General features: G+C 40.6%; 1 protein-coding gene across 6 annotated transcripts in view; it reads left to right on the forward strand.

Moving 5' to 3' along the window:
- The first annotated feature begins 13,777 nt into the window (after positions 1-13,777).
- The window catches only part of FNIP1 (folliculin interacting protein 1), a 132,469-nt gene continuing 127,382 nt past the window's right edge, over positions 13,778-18,864 (forward strand). For 3 of the 6 annotated variants that reach the window (XM_027098375.1, XM_027098407.1, XM_027098414.1), the window contains exon 1: positions 13,798-13,959. In XM_027098375.1, the coding sequence (XP_026954176.1) occupies positions 13,868-13,959 (92 nt within the window). In that variant the 5' untranslated portion in view covers positions 13,798-13,867. Of the gene's footprint in view, positions 13,960-18,864 lie in introns of all 6 variants that reach the window. The other 3 variants (XM_027098391.1, XM_027098402.1, XM_027098382.1) reach the window with 2 other exon arrangements.

Here is an 18,864-nt window from a genome sequence, read left to right on the forward strand (position 1 = left end):
ACTTTAGTATAACTTTTGTTAATTCAGTAGTACAATCTATTTCTGTTTTACAGAATTTTTATTTTATAGCTACAAGGGTGAAAAGTGACCTATTACATTTACATCTCACATATCCTGGCATACAAATAGTACTTAACTGAATTTGAGCCCCAAACTAGAAGTCTTTCGTTTTAGCACTTGAAGAGCTTCTTCACTTCTACAGTCTTAAATCATATCCTAGTCACATTTCCAGAGTTTTCAAATGATTCATCATTGTAAACTGCGAGAAACAGGTGAATCCAAACTTTTAATTACAGTTGTATATACAAGTTAGATAACACAGCTCAAAAAGACTTTGCTATCCATCCTAAACCCAACACACACATTGTCCACTAAGTTATTAGACAAGTCTTAGGGTTTTCCTTCTTTTCCTTACAAATAATACACACATTTAGAAGGAGCTGGTAAAACTGATATATAAGATGGCAAATGAGAGGTCACATCTGTTGGTTCCAGAATTGGTCCTGCAAATGTTGTACTCTGCTGTGTTCTTTAACTGTGTGTCTGTTACATGCAGAAGCTCTTCACAAGAACTGTCATCAAACTCAATGTAAGTTAAATTTACAGTACTGTATGAAGTTCTTCAGATTCAAGGATAAATGTGGAAAAAATATTAACACGTGAAAAATTCGGCCTTTCATGCTACTATTAAGACCGTGTCAAATTCATAAGCAGATTCTTTGGTACAGTTGAAAAGCGGAATTGTATGGATTTGTGGCGTGGAACTGAAATATAGAAGTATGTTTCTCATCTGCGGTAATCCTCACCCCCAATTCTCAAGTACCACCCAATTTTCTTTGCATTTTTACAGAATTCTGGGGAAAAAAGAAGGGAGGAAAAAGACGCTGGCATTGTAACACTTCCTCCCCTCACAGGAGGTCTTCACGCTCTCAGATGAGGTCTCCTAAGACTCTCTGTATGGTCACTGGCTCTCGGACGGCCTTTGACAATGACTTGGACACTTTCCAAATCGAATCCCAGATGTTGCCTAACCTTTCCTACTCTTATCTCTGTCATTGCTGGTAAAATTTTGATGAGCGCGTTTTTCCCTTATGGAGAAATCAGACCAAAATTTTTAGTTTAATTCACAGAAAGCCCCCTGATGCCTGTTGAACTAGTTGTGCCACCTCCTGGCTTCTTCCTAGGCTCTCACCTCATATAGCAGCCTCCTTATTTAAGTAATTCCCTTTCAACCTCTGGGCACTTGTCTCTGTCTTTCCTTCAGTAAAAATAGCAAAGCCCCAAGCTAACTGTGAGCATGTTATTTTAAACATGCAGCAGGCTATTTTTAGTCCTGGCATTTAACAGTTTAGCTAGTTTGGCAGTAATCTAATCAGGACTACAGAGTGAAGCTCACTTTTGATGGTCTAGGACCCCTGTTCATTATGCTGCTTGTTCATTAATAACTGGCACTATGCTGATTAAAGAAAACAAATTGGTGAAAGTAAACCACTAGAGGAGTCCAAGAGAGATGTGGTAGAGGAGGTGATGTGGGTAAGTAGAGATCTGAGAATGGTGACAGAGAGACAGATAGAAGAGGCCTTAGAAAACATCCAGTCCAAGGTTTCTCATTGTGTGCTCCTCTGACCACCTGTAGCAGAATCACTGCAGACCTGGTAAATTACAATCTCTAGCGATATGGCACAAGAATCTACAATTTGATGAGCTTTCAGAGTGATCCCAATAAGCACTAAAATTTGAGAACCATATAATAATCTAGTTTATTTTGCTCATTTTGCGTATAAAAAAAATGACCTGGCCATATTGATAAGTGACTTGCCCAAGTTCACACAGCTAATTACTGGTAGAGTCAGAACTAGAACTTAGTTTTCCTGGTTCTGAGTTTGACTGGGTAGCTGTCAAATAGGGAATGTGGGGTAGAGTAGATAGGGCTCTGAGTTTCTCAGGTCATCCAGACAGAGCAGTTTTGATTCTCTTTGCTTTACACATTGGACTTCTATATCTATTTAAACAGACTTAACTTTTTTTTTTTTTTTTTGCCAAGAAGACGGTTGGACAATCATTGCTTCTGTACCTCTTACAGTTACAGCAATGGATGTCTAATTTATTGGTACTTTAATTCAGCCAACAAGCATGCATTATGCTCTGCATTATTAGATAGGGATAGGAGTATAGCCTTTGCTCTCTGGGGCTCACAGATTAGTGATGAAGTAGACCTCACAGTCTTCTCTATAAGGTGATAAGTTAGAAGTGGAGCAAAACACTCTAGGAGCCCAGGAGAGGATGCTTTTAACTTTGAAGTGTCAGAGAAGACTTCCAAGCTAACAGTACATTTTAGAAAATCAGACAAAACCTGTAGCTATCCTTATAGTAAGATTTTTATTTTCATCTCCAGAAGAGATGATAAATGATGTGTTATAAATTCATATCTTAAGCTAGTAGAATAACAGCCTTTACCTGGATACATATATATCTTTAGTGAGAGTTTGAGTTTTTAGATAATAATAGCAGGCAGAAGTATCACACAGAAATATGATAAAGTGTGGTGCTCATACCACATGGGGAATGTATAAATAATGCAAATTCCAGGGTCATTGCTTCAGCAGTCTGATTCAGGATTTCTGGGGATTGAGAACCAGTGTAACCTAAAAATGTTTATTGGTATAATTGCCAGGGTTTAGTGACTGCTTAGGTACTGGTACAGGGTAGTGAGAGAGAAGGACAGTTAGAGGATGACTCCTAGGTCTCTAGTATTGTAAAGTTTTAGAAATGATGTGCTCTAGGTGATGTCAGGGGAAAATATAGGGCATGGCCCTGGATGTATACATGAAGGCAGAGGAGGGATAGGGGAGACTACATAGTTGGGTGGGTTGATTGCCACTTGGAAAGTTACTCAAAAATTGGTATGGGACTTCCCTGGTGGCGCAGTGGTTGGGAGTCCACCTGCCGATGCAGGGGACACAGGTTCGTGCCCTGGTCCGGGAAGATCCCACATGCCGCAGAGCGGCTGGGCTCGTGAGCCATGACCGCTGAGCCTGCGCGTCCGGAACCTGTGCTCTGCAGCCGGAGAGGCCACAACAGTGAGAGGCCCGCGTACAGCAAAAAAAAAAAAAAAAAAAAAAAAATTGGTATGGAGAAGATGGCTGTGGCCCAAAGTCTTTAATAAATGAGCAGATAGTATCTGAGGTCAGTGAAGACAACAATAAGGAGGAATAGAGGGTAGAATAGCCTGTACTTCCCAAACTTTAATTTACTTGTGAACTGCTTGAGGATCTTGTTTAAAATGGAGATTTTGATTCAATAGGTCTGGAATGGAGCCCAAGATTCTACATTTCTAATCAACTCCTAGGTGACATTGAAGTTACTGGTCCATGGACCACACTTTGAATATCAAAGATATAGGTCTCTGGTGTTCCAACAGTTGCACATCAGACTTTCCTGGATATTTGAGTCCCTTGTCCAGAGGTTCTGTTCTAATTGGTATGGAGTATAGCCTGGATATCAGGATTTGTAAAAGCTCAGATAACTCTATGGTACAGCAGAGTTTGAGAACCTATTGATATAGGCTGATTAGGCTAGCGGGTGAGGTATATCGTAGTATGAAAGTGGCAATGGAAATAGGTAAAGCTGACTCCACTCTGGATCTTGTGGTACAAGATATTGGGGGAGGGGTGAAGGCCCCAGAATCCTGTATTGGAAAGAACCTGGGTTCATCTACAACAAAGGGTAGGAGAATGAAAAGGAGAGATGGGTAGGAAAATGTGAGGAGGTTCTGACTAGGTGGTGGCTGAGGAGGACTGGGATTAGGAGCACAACTGGATCCATTCCACCAGGTTACAAGGCTGGAGTTAGCGACTTGTGATGGCCACTAACAGCTGTCTTTGCTGGGCTTTCCATTGGAATGTTATTGAGCAGGTCTCTTTGTGTCTCCAAAGAGAAGAGAAGCGTCTTCAGCATGTCCAGGAAGGAGTGAGCCAGCTATTCCATTTTTTTTTTTTAATGACCTCTGGATTTGTTTCCTAAGGCTCGATGGAGTGAAACTAGAGTTGCTTGGACATCAAGCGTTCTCTCCCCCAGGGACTGATTATTAATAACTATTGAACACCTGCTTGTGATGCATATGAAATAATCTATTGTTATTTTTTTCTCCAGATATTATAATAAAAACAAGTGGCAGGATGTAGCAGCTGTGGCTGAATTTTCACTACTTTGAAGACTTGAATGTGAAGTCAAAGTCCGTGAAGCAGAATGTCTGCCTAAAATTACATGAAATTCAAAAATCAAAATTCTCTGATTATTTGTGATATATCCTGATGTTGAAATTCTGTTGAGTCTTATAAATTACTTTTAATGAGCTGAGAAAGAATCTTCTGTCTGCTTCTTAAATGTATGTATTTGTATTGTAAAATAACAAATAGCTTATATTAGAAGACTGTACACTAAATAGATGACTTCAGCTATTTATAAAGACCCAACACCAGGATACTAGGTAACTTCCTTTGATGGTTTTTTCCCAAGTTTATCCTTTGTATGGATTAAAGGTAGTAAAATTGTTGATGCTTATATTACGAGCTATTTTTAACAGAACTTAATTGAAACCACATGAGTGAGAGACCTAATTCCAGGTCTGACTGAAAGAAACTCTATACTTAAGGTTTGCTGAAGCAGGGAATGTATAATACGTACAATCAATCACACACTAAGTATTTAATATATTACCTCATCCCCGAACAACCTTTTTTAGCTAATGCTATCTATCTGTAGGATTTTTTTTTGGGGGGGTAATACAGCTTATTGTGGCATCTTGGAAATGCCCTTCCTAAAAAGGAACAATCCTGTTGTCAGTGAACAGTGTATAACGGTGAGATTTTAACTCTGTTGGTTTTACTAATGTTATTAGACATAAAAGTAAATGAGGCCAATTTTCAAAGCTCCTTCAATATGAAAGAGAATTGTAAAATTGAAGAATTAACTGAGGTTACATAACCCATATAGTACTCATTTTTAAATAGGACTCCCATGAAAATATTCTTGTAAACGATTTGACAAGGTCTTAAGCCACTAACAAAACTATTTGTGATTTCAGTTCCACATTTTAATCTAGAGGTGAAATATGGGAAAGTTGTTAGGAAATGTAGAAGAGATCATTAATGATGGATGTTAGAACCAAATTTAGACCTGAATTCTAAATCAGTACTCAGCTAAGTCAGCAACTCCTGTGGTAGTTTTAAAGCAGAAGTGTGATAAGCAGTGGGGGAAGAAAAAATGGAATAGAAGGCCTATTACCTACCTTCAAGGAGTTTATAATCCAAGGGGGAGGAGTTAGAATGAGAACAAAGTATTTGATAATTTCTAAACAGGTGGTAGGTTCTTGTGAGAAAAAACGATACCTGATTCTTAGACTGGGCCTAGTGGGGCTGGAGGAGATAACATTTGATAGTTCCATGTTGCTGATAAGAAAAATATAGCTACCTTAGAAAGATAAATACTTGGCAAGGCTGATGTGAAAGTAGGACTATGTGAGTTCAATATTTTTATCAGCTTGAGCACAGGGCAAGGTGGGAGGGAGGAAGGAGTTGCAATTGGAGTTGAAGGTTTAGTGGTAGAGGACATAACTTCGATTATGATTAAGAGGAGGGAAAGTAAAATAAGCCTGCTTGCTGTCTGGTGGACGTTAGAAGTTCCAAGAGGATTCCTGTTGGCAAATCCTAGAAGAAGGTGATACTCTTAACTTTACATTGGTGGGTAGGCCACAGACGTCTCTCAGTGAACCTGCCTGGAAGATCATCAGAAAGGACCATCTCTTTCTGGGGTGAGGGTCTCCATAGTTTTCATCATATTTTCTAAGCGGTCTGTGATTTTTAAAAAGTTAACAATGGGACTGGATCCCTTTACTTTAGCATATAACTAATTACATTTCATTTTTAAGCACTTAAAATTATATTTTCAAATTACACTTCGTGAAAAAAAATCTCAGGTCGTAAGTGTGAAAATCCAGTTAAAAATTCATGAAAGGCCAGGCATGATACCGTTTCCATTTAAAAAAATTTAACTAGAGTTTTTTTCGCCTTTCCCAGGTGTAATTCATCATGGTTTGTTCAGTTATGAATAGCCTCTTTATCTCATATTGTGTATACAGGATATGTGTTTATATGAAGGGTGTGGTGCCCAGACTTTCCAGACAGATGTTATCTTCAACCTCTCCTGCTCTACTGTTGCTTTCTAACCTGCATTTTAAAATGTTGAATCAGCTTATATCTTAAATACTCCCTTGATTCCATATGTTCTTCTACCTACCCAATAATTCTTTACCTGTTTACATCCATGCTTCCTAAAAAGAGTGCTTTCTGCTTTCTCACTGATTCCCTCACTACTCAGCCCTTTCTCCTCTTCCTTCCCCTGCCCCAATACACATAAAGTCTGGTTTTAGCTCTGATCCTTCACTGACACTGGTCCCCTCAAGGCTACAAGCAACTACTTTGATGCTAATCTAAGGAGTATTTTTCAGTTCTTGTCTTACCCAACCTTTCCCAGCTAATGATGTTGTAGACTATTACTCTCCTCTTGAAAGCCTCCAGTAAGGAATGACCTCTCTGAAACATTATTCTCCAGTCTTTCATCTCATGTATAGCTCTTTCTCTTCCATTTCTCCTGAAGCCTCATTTTCCTCTGTCCAGTCTTTAAATTTTGTTGTTTCTTCGGGTTCTATTCTAGGGCTTCTTCTTATGTTACACAGTCTCCCTGGGTGATGTCATCTACCACTGCCATCAGTTATCATCTCTGTTCAGTTGACCCCAAATCTTTGTCAGTAACTGCCATGGATATTGGTAGTGGAGATGTGTCGTGACTGGCCCTGTATCTGTCCCCCAAAATGTTTGCTGTCTTTCCTTGTATTCCCACAGCATCCTATACTTGCCCACGTCATAGCATTTATCACAATGTACTGTAATTGCCTTTCAAATTCTACTTTTTCTCCCTTAGATTGTAAGCTTCTTGAGTGCAGGAACTACATCTTGTTCATCACTGTATTTCTGTTCCCCTCTACCTCTATTGTAATTGGATTTTGAGTTTCCAGGTCACATGGTTTAGGTGGGATTGATCCCACCCTTAGTTCCAGGGGTGGGCCTTTAACGGTTTAAGTCAATTAACATGGCCCTCCTAACTCAGGCACAGTGATTGGTTCAGAACGGGTGCAAGGCCTAAAATAATCTATTGGATTAAATCTCAGAGCTTTTTCTGGGAATGCTGGGATGTAGACATTTTACTTTTCCTCTTGGATTTTTATCTGAAAGGATTTTACCTGAGAGGAGAGCTTCTGGCAGCCATCTTGTGTCCACAAATGGAGGCCCTGCCTGGGAATGGAGTTCATACAGAGAAATTAGAGCTGGGATAGAGAAATTGGATTCTTGATATCATTGTTGCAGTCTCTGGATGCAGCTGTACCTGAACTGTGCTCTACTTGAGCTCCAGTTATGCAAGCCAATCAATTTTTTTTTTTTTGCTTAGGCTAGTTTAATTTGGGTTTTCTATCATGTGCAACACAGAACATCCTGATTGATGGACTCACACAAGACCTTTCTAGAGTTCTAAGTCTGTGTAGCCAAAAGCTTACTCGTCATCACTACAGGGATTCTCATGGTATCTCATATTCAACATATCCCAAACTCAACTTATCTCCCCCTTGAAGCAGTTCTTTCTCCTATCATCTGTTTCAGTGTTATATATCTTCATCTATCCAAGTTACCTGAGCCAGAAATTTGCTGTCACCCATGACTCCTCTCTTTCTCTTACTTTCCCACAGGCAGTCAGTCATGAAGTCCTGTTGATTTTGAATCCTAAAAGCCCTCATTATTTTCCATACTCCTCCATTCCCATGGCTATTCTCTGAGTTCATGTCAGTACTTCTTGCCTGGCTTAGAATGAGAGCCTCTTCACTAGTTTCTCAATCATTATTCTTGTACCTTATAGTCAGCTTTCCACAACGTATCCAGAGAGCTTTCTAAAATGCTCATCTGATCATGTTTTCTGCTTAAAATTCCTCAATAGCTCCCCATATCCTCTGGATAAAGTCTTATCTTTTAAGTGATTTTTACAGTTTTCTTTTTTTTTTTAAGATTTATTTTATTATTTATTTATTTTTGGCTGCATTGGGTCTTAGTTGCAGCACGTGGGCTCTTCGTTGTGGTGCACAGGCTTCTCTCCAGTTGTGGCGTGGGGGTTTTCTCTCTGTAGTTGTGGCGTGTGGGCTCCAGAGCACGTGGGCTCTGTAGTTTGAGGCACGCAAGCTCTTTAGTTGAGGCGCGTGAGCTCAGTAGTTGTGGTGTGCAGGCTTAGTTGCCCCGCAGCATGTGGAATCTTAGTTCCCTGACCAGGGATCAAACCCGCGTCCCCTGCATTGTAAGGCGGATTCTTTACCACTGGACCACCAGGGAAGTCCCTTACATAGTTTTCTTAATCCAGTTCAATTTTACCATTAGATTATATTGTAGGTCACTGAATTTTTATATTCTCTTTTGCCTCCACCAGGCAGATGGTATGTGCTGCTCCATCTGCCTGAAACACTTTCCATGCCCACATCCTCTTTTCTTTAGCATATCCCGTTTTAATTCCTATTTATTTCACCCTTCAGAAAACTCCCTGTAATTCTCCCAAAAGGTTAGTTGCTTTTCCTTGTTTTCCCCTGGCATCCTGTACTTGCCACATCATAGCATTTATCATAATGTAACACCATGTAATTGCCTGTCAAATTCTGTTTTTTCTCTCTAGGCTGTAAGGTCCTTGAGTGCAGGAACTACATCTTGTCCATCATTGTATTTCCAGGTTGTAGCACAGCTCCCAGACACATAGTAAACATATTAAGTGTTTGAAAAATACTTGTTGAAAGAATGTTTGTCATAGAAGTGTGCCATTATTCTTGCATACTTCTAATAGAATTCAAGATGAGGATTTCAAGCCAATTTTATATTGAAGATAAAAGTTTGATTCTTTAAAAGCACTTATCACAATCTGTAATAACCTGTTTACTTGTTGATTTCTTAAGGGTGAGGGCTGTACCTGTCTTGTACATTATTGCATTCTGGAACATAGCAGGTATTTGATTTCAGCATCTCTATTAGATTATTTCTCTTAGCATATGAAATTCTCTAATATCTTCCATCTCAAAAAAAAAAAAAAAAAAAGAGGAGGACAATTTTCCCTCCTCCCGTCTCCTCTCAATCCTCATTTTTCTGCTCCTTATCTCAGCAAAATGGAGTAGTTGTCTATACTTGCTTTACCACTCCCTCCCTACTCTTTCTTTTTTAGTTCACTCCATTCAGGCTTTTGCTCATCCTTCCATTGAAACTGTTCTTGTCAAGATGTCCATGTTGACAAATCTAATGGACACTTAAATTTTCAGTAACATTCAACACAGTTGACCCCTTCCTCCGTTTTGGGTTATTTTCTTCTCTTGTCTTGCTACTACTGCTTACGCTCATCCTTCTTTCCTGGATCCTTCTCTTCAAGACTTGTAAGTGTTGCCTTCTTTGAATATTAGTGCTGGACTCTCTTCTGTATTATACACTCTTTCATTTAAAAATTAAAAAAATTATTTTTGGCTGCGTTGGGTCTTCATTGCTGTGCGCGGGCTTTCTCTAGTTGCGGTGAGCGGGGGCTACTTTTCATTGCGGTGCGTGGGCTTCTCATTGCAGTGGCTTCTCTTGCTGCAGAGCATGGGCTCTAGGCACACGGGCTTCAGTAGTTGTGGCACATGGGCTCAGTAGTTGTGGCTTGTGGGCTCTAGAGTGCAGGCTCAGTAGTTGTGGTGCACGGGCTTAGTTGCTCTGCGGCATGTGGGCTCTTCCCGGACCAGGGCTCGAACCCATGTCCCTTGCAGTGGCAGGCGGATTCTTAACCACTACACCACCAGGGAAGTCCCATACACATTCTTTCTAGGTAAACTCACTCATTCTATATTTTAAATTCTGTGTATTAGCTGATGCCTACTGAATTTCTCTGCAATCCTGGATTCTCATATATTCTCAGAATCTCCACGTGGATATCTAATAGCCAATTCAAACTTAATATATCCAAACTTAATATGCTTGATTTTCCTCTTCAAACCTGTACTTTCCCTGGTCTTTCCATCAGGAAATGACTTCCATTTGGTTGCCCAAGGCAAAAACGTAGGAGTCAATCCTTAGTTTTCCTTTCTTTCACTCCTACTACAAATCGTGTTAGTTCTATCTTCAAAATAGTTAGCCAACATCAGCTCTTGCCTAAAATACATGGTAGACTCCTATATGGTTTCTCTCCTTCCATTCTTATTCTTTTAAAATCCCTTCTCCACAGAGCAACCGATCTTCTAAAATCATAAATTCTATCATGTCCCTCTCCTGTTTTAAACTCCTACAATAGTTCCCATCACAATGTAACCTCCTTCGCATGATTTACAAGGTTCTACATAATCTGGCTCCTTGTACCTTTCTAGCCACATCTCAAACATCTTCCCCCTCCCACAGGGTGTTCAGCTGTTTTGGCCTCCTTTTTCTTCTTCAAACAGGAGAAACCCATTCCTGCCTCAGTCTTTGTACTTCTTCTTCTCTCTGCTAGAATGTTCTTTACCATCATCTTCCCGTCACGGGTTCCTTTTCATTCTTTAGACCTCAGTTCAAATACCGCATCTTTGGAGAGGATTTTCCTGACCACTCTATCTAAATTTGGCGGCACCAGTTGTACTATCAACTCTTTTTTTCCTAGCTTTTAGGACTACTTGCAAACATCTTGTTTACTTTGCCTCTTCCCACTAAGAACTAAGTTTCTGAGAGTAGGAATAGACTACCAGAACAGAGTCTGGGACCTTTGAGGGACTCAATAAATATTTGTTGAATAAATGATTGTTTGTTTGCTGTTGCCTCAAACCACTGCCATTCCCTTATTATATAGCAGTAAATCATTGGTTGGCTTAAGAGTTTTTAAAACTGAGGTACCGTCATGAGTCCATCTAAGTGCCATTCAGGAAGTTTTACTTTATCATCTTGATTCTGACTATCTTGTTCTGAGATGCTATCAATGAAAATTTAACTTGTTTCAGGAAAATTTAGCACAACTCAGGTTGTGCTTACTAGCATGGTGGTTAAGGGAGCAAGATTCCAGTTTTATTGCCACCTTTTGCTATATTTGATAACTGGAAAATGGCTGTAGTGAGAAGTGCCCCTGTCTTCTATGTTATTGGAATCAGTTGGACAGAGCCCCAAAGGCTGTTGGGGTTTGTGGGGAGGCTAAATCTTCTACTCCTGAGTGAAAGTGTAGGCCTTATGTCTAATTTTCTAACCCAACAGTTCCACATTCATATAACATTAATGAATAATTATTTTCTTTCTTACATTTCCTCCTTGCTCCTAAACTTAAAGAGGCTACTTTAAGACACCTCAGCTTCTCTGGGGGAAGAGGTAGTGTTAAGTAAAAGGGGAAAAAAAGATAATATACAGTTATTGAAGTTGAAAATATTTTCATTTTAATCTGCATAATTACGTATAGTTATATGTCCTCTTTTATGACAAACTTGTATCATTTCAGTGCTCTCTGAGTCTATAATTTGAGTATTACACAACAACATAAAGGAAATGTGATGAATGATAGCAAGTAAATTTTTTTTCTGTACCTTTCAAGTATAAGACCACAGAAATGAAACCTTTACATGATTAGAGAACACTAATACAAAGTATCTCTTATGCAAGTCCTAATGTTCTTTCCCTTACTATTAATATCTATAATTATCCACGAGGTAACTTTTTGCCAAGATGAAAGCACCTAAGATTATTGTATTTATAAACTTCATTCTGAGGGGAACTGGAACTACTCTGTGCCAGCCATGGAGCGGCCATGATTCCTCCTTGTGTCTTTGGTCAAATATAGACAGGCTTGAGCCCGTTTCCACTTGCACTCATTTAGTGATACTTGCTAGTGTCAAAACAAAACTTTCCCAAATGATCGCTTCATTAATTGACTTATAGGATGCGCGTTTTCTCACTTTAAAAAAATTTCAGACTTCATTTTTTGTTTACAAAATTCCATTCCGCGTTCATATTTTGTGAGAGAAATATACATAGCTATTTTGCCTCATTAGAAATCTTTCAGCGTTTGGCGCCAGAGAATATCTTAAGTTTATAGGGGATACAGTCTTGCTATTTTGACCTTGTATTGCTCAGTAATTCTGGAGCTTGGGCAATGTACGGAGCAACTCTGAATGACTCTTAACCTGAGCACCTCAAATGTCACCTCCTCAGAGAGACCTCCCCCACTCACTTCATTGTTTCTCATTCACAACACTGGTAATTTCAAATTACCTTTTTTACTTATTTACTGTTTCCTCATATAGAAAGTTAGCCCTATCTTTTAAATTTTGGATCCCCAGTGCCTAGACCAGGGACGCTTAGACATTGTGGAAGGAATAAATTAATTTCTTAATCACCTATAAATAGTGCTTTAAAAATTCTTGTAACATTGAAACTGAACAACACGTTGTTACATGACCACTGAAATTCTCCGAGATACATACTCTGGCTATTACTTTTCTTTTTTCTATATAAGGCCACTTATTTCATAGCATAAACTCTAGCTGCAAATCAGTGGGAGCTGGCAGCCACTTAGAGACAATTTGATTTGTATGCCTTATTAAGTGAAATTCTCAAAAAAGTATTTTAATCTAACCTTCCAAACCACATACCAGTAATTTCCAGACATTCATATCTGTCAGAGAATTGCGTCCCATGGTACAAAATTCCTCCTGCTGGAGGGGCAGTAGGGGAATGAGTAGGGGAACTGAAGATCTGTAAGACCAATTTGATCCAAACCCTGATAAATTTTGGTTCCCTGGGTTTAAGTAGACTGTTCGGTCATTAATGAGCAATGTTTTTCTTTGGAAAGGGTTTTCCGCCTATTAAACTCATTTGTTCACAGTTTCACAGTTCCTCTCTCTCTCTCCATACCTAGACATTGAGTGTAAATCCTGAGCCTCCTATGGCTAGCTCTTCCAAGGGGCTAATTCCCGGTGTGTCAGGGTTCGAGGCGCAAGTGGTAAACACCGAGGGCCGCTGCCCTCAGTGCCTGGCCGAGGCCGTCTCTGCCGGGAGGCATGGCTGCGGGGAGCGTCTTGGCAGATCCTCCACCAGACCCGTGAGCCAGCCCCGCTCAGTTAATCTCTGAGCCCAAACCTCTCGTGGCCCAGCGTGAGCGGGCCTGTGGTCCCGGGCTTAAAGTCCAGCATGTGCCGCGGCCCCACGGGTACGCTCGCGCACCTGGCCTGCTCCGGGGGCGCCGGACTCCGCCAGGCGCGGACGGAGGCGCGAAGCCGCAGAGACTGAGGGGAGGACGGCGGGGGAGGGGCGACTGCCAGTGGGGTCCTGAACTTCTCTCTTAGTCGTGGATGCTGGAAGCGGAAGGTTTCTACACTCCAAAGTCCCTGGCGTCGTCCCCGCGGCACCCTGCTATAGACTCAGGTAGCAACTAACAGCGTCACGGAGAAGGACCGGGACCGCTGCATGTTCCTTTTTCACGTCCCCAGCCACCCCAGTTTCCCGCCCCTCCCCTCCGCGCATGCCCCGCCCCGTGAGCTGCCACGTGAGGACATCCACTGGCCAGCCTATGGGCGCCAGCTCCGCCCCACGGCCCCGCCTTGCACCCTGCTCCGCGCGCCACCACGTGATGCGGCTCACCGCCAGCCAATGGACGCCGGCCTTGCCTCGCGCCCCGCCCCGCGCGCCGTGGCCGTTTGAAGTGACTAATTTCTGTCATATGACTGAGGCGCCTATGGGGGTGGCGGGGCAGCTCTAAGAGCGGGGGCCTGGCGAGTGCCCTGTGGAGCGACCCCGGCCTGGCCGTGGCCATCATGGCCCCTACGCTGTTCCAGAAGCTCTTCAGCAAGAGGAGCGGTCTGGGCGCACCCGGTCGGGACGCGAGGGACCCGGATTGCGCGTTCAGGTAGGTCGCTGCAGGGCGAGGGGCGAGCAGCGAGGGGCGCGGAGCCGATGGCCTAGTGGGCTTTGGCTTCCAAAGGCGCTGGGGCTTTCGGTGCTTACGCTTGAGCGGCAGCGTCGCCCCGGGACCGGGATCAGGGCCGCGGTCGGGAGGGGCCGGGCAGCTGCAGACCTGCGCTGGACGGTTCGAGCGAGGTCCTCTCTCGCCTACCCCCCTCTCCCACGGTTGCCCCTTCCCCCTCGTCCGGGGCTGTTTGTTTACGTCCTGCTCGGCAGCCACGCGCTACTCTGCCCCTCCGGACCCAGCATCGCGGCCTGAGCTTAGGGTCCACACGCCTTCCTGGCGACGCGTAGAGTTGGGCGCGGGCTGGATTGGACCTCTACCGCCGTCCTCCGGGCCGAAAAGTTCTCCCCTCCTCCCCGCGGCCAGTCGTCCTCCGGGTGCTCCATTCCAGCTTGGTTGCTCTTGTGGAGAGAGCCGCACGTTTTGGCCAACCTTCGGAGTAGAGAACGCCGGAGGAGCGTGTAGGCAAGCTGCTGTTATTTCAGATTTCTTGTAAACCTAAGTTGGAGGTGTGCAGATACCGGACCCAGTGGCTTTAATGTTGCCGAAGGAGAAATGTGAAACCTAAGAGTTTGTGGTTTTTACTGACCAGAATGAAGCTGCGCTGAATCAAATGAAGCATGGCCGTAAAATTGACCACCCCCTTGGAACTGTTACTAAAAACGGGTTTTTAAAAATTGAGAACGGTAGCATCATATTTTGTGGTATTACAGGCTTTGTTAATTTTTGGTTACAGTACCTGTTGCTGATAGAAAAACTTTTAAAAATTGTAAGACAATAGAATATAAACCTGAATTCTAGGTAAAATTTAGTTTCGAAACTGCATTTGAAGAAGAGATTATGTCTTTCAAACAGCCTTCATACTTGTTGCCGTGTGGAAACTTGTAAATGTAACTAGGCTAAATGTCAAATATCACTCAAACCTGGTAGGATAGCATAGAGCCCAGTTGTACAGTAGTAGTAGGAAGAGATGAGTATCTGTTAAATTTTGCAGTAGCCAGAGTCTGAAATGAGTGTACCACACTGGTTGAAAAGGTTTTGATAATCTTAAAATTATTCACTCTCTCTTGCTAATGCAGGTCCCATTACTAAACACTCAGTAACTTGTGGAATTGAAGTATTAAATGGAAAGAAATTTGACTTTTAGAGGAAGAAAAATCTCAGTGGTGAACATCTTGGAACAGTACTTAGTAAAAGTTATCTAGCTTTTGGTCTTTTCTACTGGGAAATAAATGTCTTGCCATGCTTATCTAATGACTTTAAAGATTTCTTTAGTGTTTTTCTTTTGAAAAATGAAAGTGTGGTATAGATAGTACTACATTGAGCCATACAGTAAATCAAGGGTTAGTAGAAAGCAAGTTCAGGAGGGATATTAAAAAGGTGACATTTGAATAGGTTTTCTATTTCTGGGTAAAGATTTACTTTGGGGTACCCAAGTTTCCAAGCATCTCAAGTTATTCTTGTGAAAAAAAGTTTATTTTTTTAAAATGTAAACTCTACTATATGTTTGTGTAATACTACTTTAGAGTTGCCAAAGCACTTTCTCATCAGTTATCTCATGTGATGTTTCACAACAATCTTGTGAGATAGGGCAAGTAGCAGTATAGATAACTACATGATCCTTTTTATGTGTAAGAATTATGTGTAAGCACAAAAACTGCAGTACAATATGGAAAAATGCGTAGAAGTGTACATGTGAGGAAATGAAAACTGGGTAATGTCACACACTTAGTAACTTGCAAATTTAATCAACCCAATCTTTTTTTTTTTAACACCTTCATTGAGCTATAATTTACATACAATAAAATCGAGCCATTTGAAGTCTATAGTTATATGAATTTTGTTACATGTATACAGTCGTGTACCCACCACCCCAATGAAGTTTTAGAACACTCCATCATCCAAAAAATTCCCTCATGCCCCTTTGCTGTCATTTCTTAATACCTTCTCACCCAGGGCAATCACTGACTTGCTTTTGTCTAATGACAGAGGTTTTGACGTTTCTGGAATTTCATATAAATGTAATCATACTGTTTATAGTCTTTTGTGTCTGGCTATTTTAACTCAGAGTGATGATTTTGAGATTCATCCATGTTGTTGCATGTATCTGTAGTTCGTTCCATTTTTTGCTGAATAGTGTTCCATTGTATGGGTATACCACAGTTTATCCATTCACTGGTTGGCAGACTTTTGGGTTGTTTTCAGATTTGGGCTGTAATAACAATGCTGCTGTGAACAATTGTGAACAAATCTTTATGCAGAAATACATTTTCATTTCTCTTGGAGTGGGATTGCTGGGTCATATGCTAAGTGTATGCTTAACTTTTTAAAAAAATTGCCAAACTTTTCTAAAGTATTTGTACCATTTGTATTCCCACTAGTAGTGTATGAGGTTACAGTTGCTCCAGATTCTCTCCAAATCCAGATATTGTTAGTCTGATTTTTTTAAATTAAAAAAATTTTTTGTGTTGTAAAAAACACCTAACATAAAATATACTGTGTTAACCATATTGGAGTCTCTTTAAAAATTTATTTTTATTATTTATTTATTAAAAAATTTTTAAATTGATGTATAGTTGACTTACAATGTTGTGTTAGTTTCAGGTATACAGCAAAGTGAATCTGTTATACATATATTAATACACATATCCACTCTTTTTTAGATTCTTTTCCCATACTAATGGGTATAGTGGTATCTTGTGTGGTTTTAATTTGCATTTTCCAAATAATAAACGGTGTTTCGCATCTTTTTATGTAACTCCTGTTTTTGAGTAGACTAAAATTTAGTTTTTATTCCAGTATACCATGGTTTTCATTCTAGAATACTTTTTTGGTTTTGTTTGTTTTAGTCAGTGTAAGTTGTTAAATAAGGCTTGGACACAGCCATTGGCAACTAACTATAGCTCAGCCTGTAAGAGTCAGTTCCTAGAGTAAACAATATATGAGGCTCAATAGTCATAAGCCATAATAGGGCTCTTGGGTAGGAAAGACCTGAAATAGAGAAGTCTTAGGAGCTTTTCAGTATTGTTTTTCATGGTTACTCCACTGAAAAAGATGGTCAGGGATTACCCCTTTCCATTCAGTCTGAACTCCCTTACCTTATAGGTTTCTGGTGCTTTGTTCTATCTAAGGTTCTTGAGCTGGAGGTAAGTGTGTAGGGTATCACAGGGAGAATATTATTTTAATCATATATAGAACTAAAACAGTAATTTGTTTTAATCTTTTAAAGAATTTGGGAAAGACAGGGAAGATACTGCTTTATGTTTTCTCCATCAGGCCACTTTCCAGGGGAAGTATGATTTAAGTGTAAGTCTAATAACTGCAGTACATATAAAATGATTGCTTTTAAAATAAAATTCTCTTCATCTAAAAATGATGTTAATAATGGCAACTGTGCAGGGTTGTCATGAGGTGTATTAGTGAAGGTACACTAAACTGCGTTGTGTTAATAAATAAGCTAAGTCTCAAAAAAAAGTTCTTGAAAGAAGCCTAATTTGACGAAGAAGATTGTTTTAGAGTTATATATCTGTAGGACATAATTCATGTTTTGTTCAAAAAACAGTTTCTGTATTTTTATTTTATTCCTAATACATGAACGTTTGCTCTTTTTGTCTGTATCAGTTAACAACCTCTTAACTGGTCTTTCTGTCATCACTCTTGCCTTTCTCCAAACTATTCTCAACACTTCATCCTTTAAAAAAATGCTAATTCTGATCATGGTCAGCAGGCAAAATGGTATAGAATTTAAAATCTCCACAACACAGAGGTATTTTAAGGATTCAAAGAGATAAATCATGTTGAGCAGTTAATGCAGTGCTTTAGTGCACGGCTTTCACAACCAGAAGTTGTTTTTGCTGTGATGATCTCATGCTTATGTATAAAACCATTCAGTTTAGGACAGTTTAGGACCAAACTCCTTAACATAGCCTGTGGTGGTGTAGCTTCTGTGAAGTCTCTAGTCTTGACCTTTTAATTTTTTTAATAAGGTCATTTTTTAACATAGCCATTAATCTATTATTATCCCTTATATTATCTATTAATATTATATATCTAGGGACTTCCCTGGTGGTGCAGTGGTTAAGAATCCGCCTGCCAATGCAGGGGACACGGGTTCCATCCCTGGTCTGGGAAGATCCCACGTGCCGTGGAGCAACTAAGCCCGTGTGCCACAACTACTGAGCCTGCTCTCTAGAGCCCACGAGTCACAATTACTGAGCCCGCGTACCACAACTACTGAAGCCCACGTGCCTGGAGCCCGTGCTCTGCAACAAGAGAAGCCACCACAATGAGAAGCCCGCACACCACTACAAAAAATAGCCCCGGCTCGATGCAACTAGAGAAAGCCTGTGCGCAGCAACGAAGACCCAATGCAGCCAAAAAAAAAAATATATATATATATATATATACATCTATTAATATTATCTACTAGTCTATATTCAAATTTTCTCAGTTGTCTCAGGATGTCTTTTTACAGTAGGTTTGTTTGAATCAGTCTGCATACTGAATTTGCCGTTATGTGTCTTAAGTAATTTTTATTCCACAACGGCCTCCCCCCCTCCCTTTTAAAAATAGCATTTGTTGTTTTTAAACTGGGTATTTTTCCTATGAAATTTCCCACATTGTCTATTTGCCTGTTTGCTCTCTAATGGTTTCCTTTAATTCACTGGTTCCCAGCAATCTCTGTTTTAACAAGACCCTCCAGGTGATTCTGAATGCTCAAGTTTGAGAACCACTGCTATAACTTATTCTCTCTTTCCTGAAAAGTGGTGGTTAGATACTTTACTAGATTCAGGTTCAGTTTTTTTTTTTTTTTTTTTTTTTTTTTTTCGGTGCCCGGGCCTCTCC

This window comes from Aethalodelphis obliquidens, unplaced genomic scaffold (genome assembly GCF_003676395.1).
Source record: "Aethalodelphis obliquidens isolate GAN/ISIS:26980383/991018 unplaced genomic scaffold, ASM367639v1 scaffold4, whole genome shotgun sequence".
Classification (NCBI taxonomy): domain Eukaryota; kingdom Metazoa; phylum Chordata; class Mammalia; order Artiodactyla; family Delphinidae; genus Aethalodelphis; species Aethalodelphis obliquidens.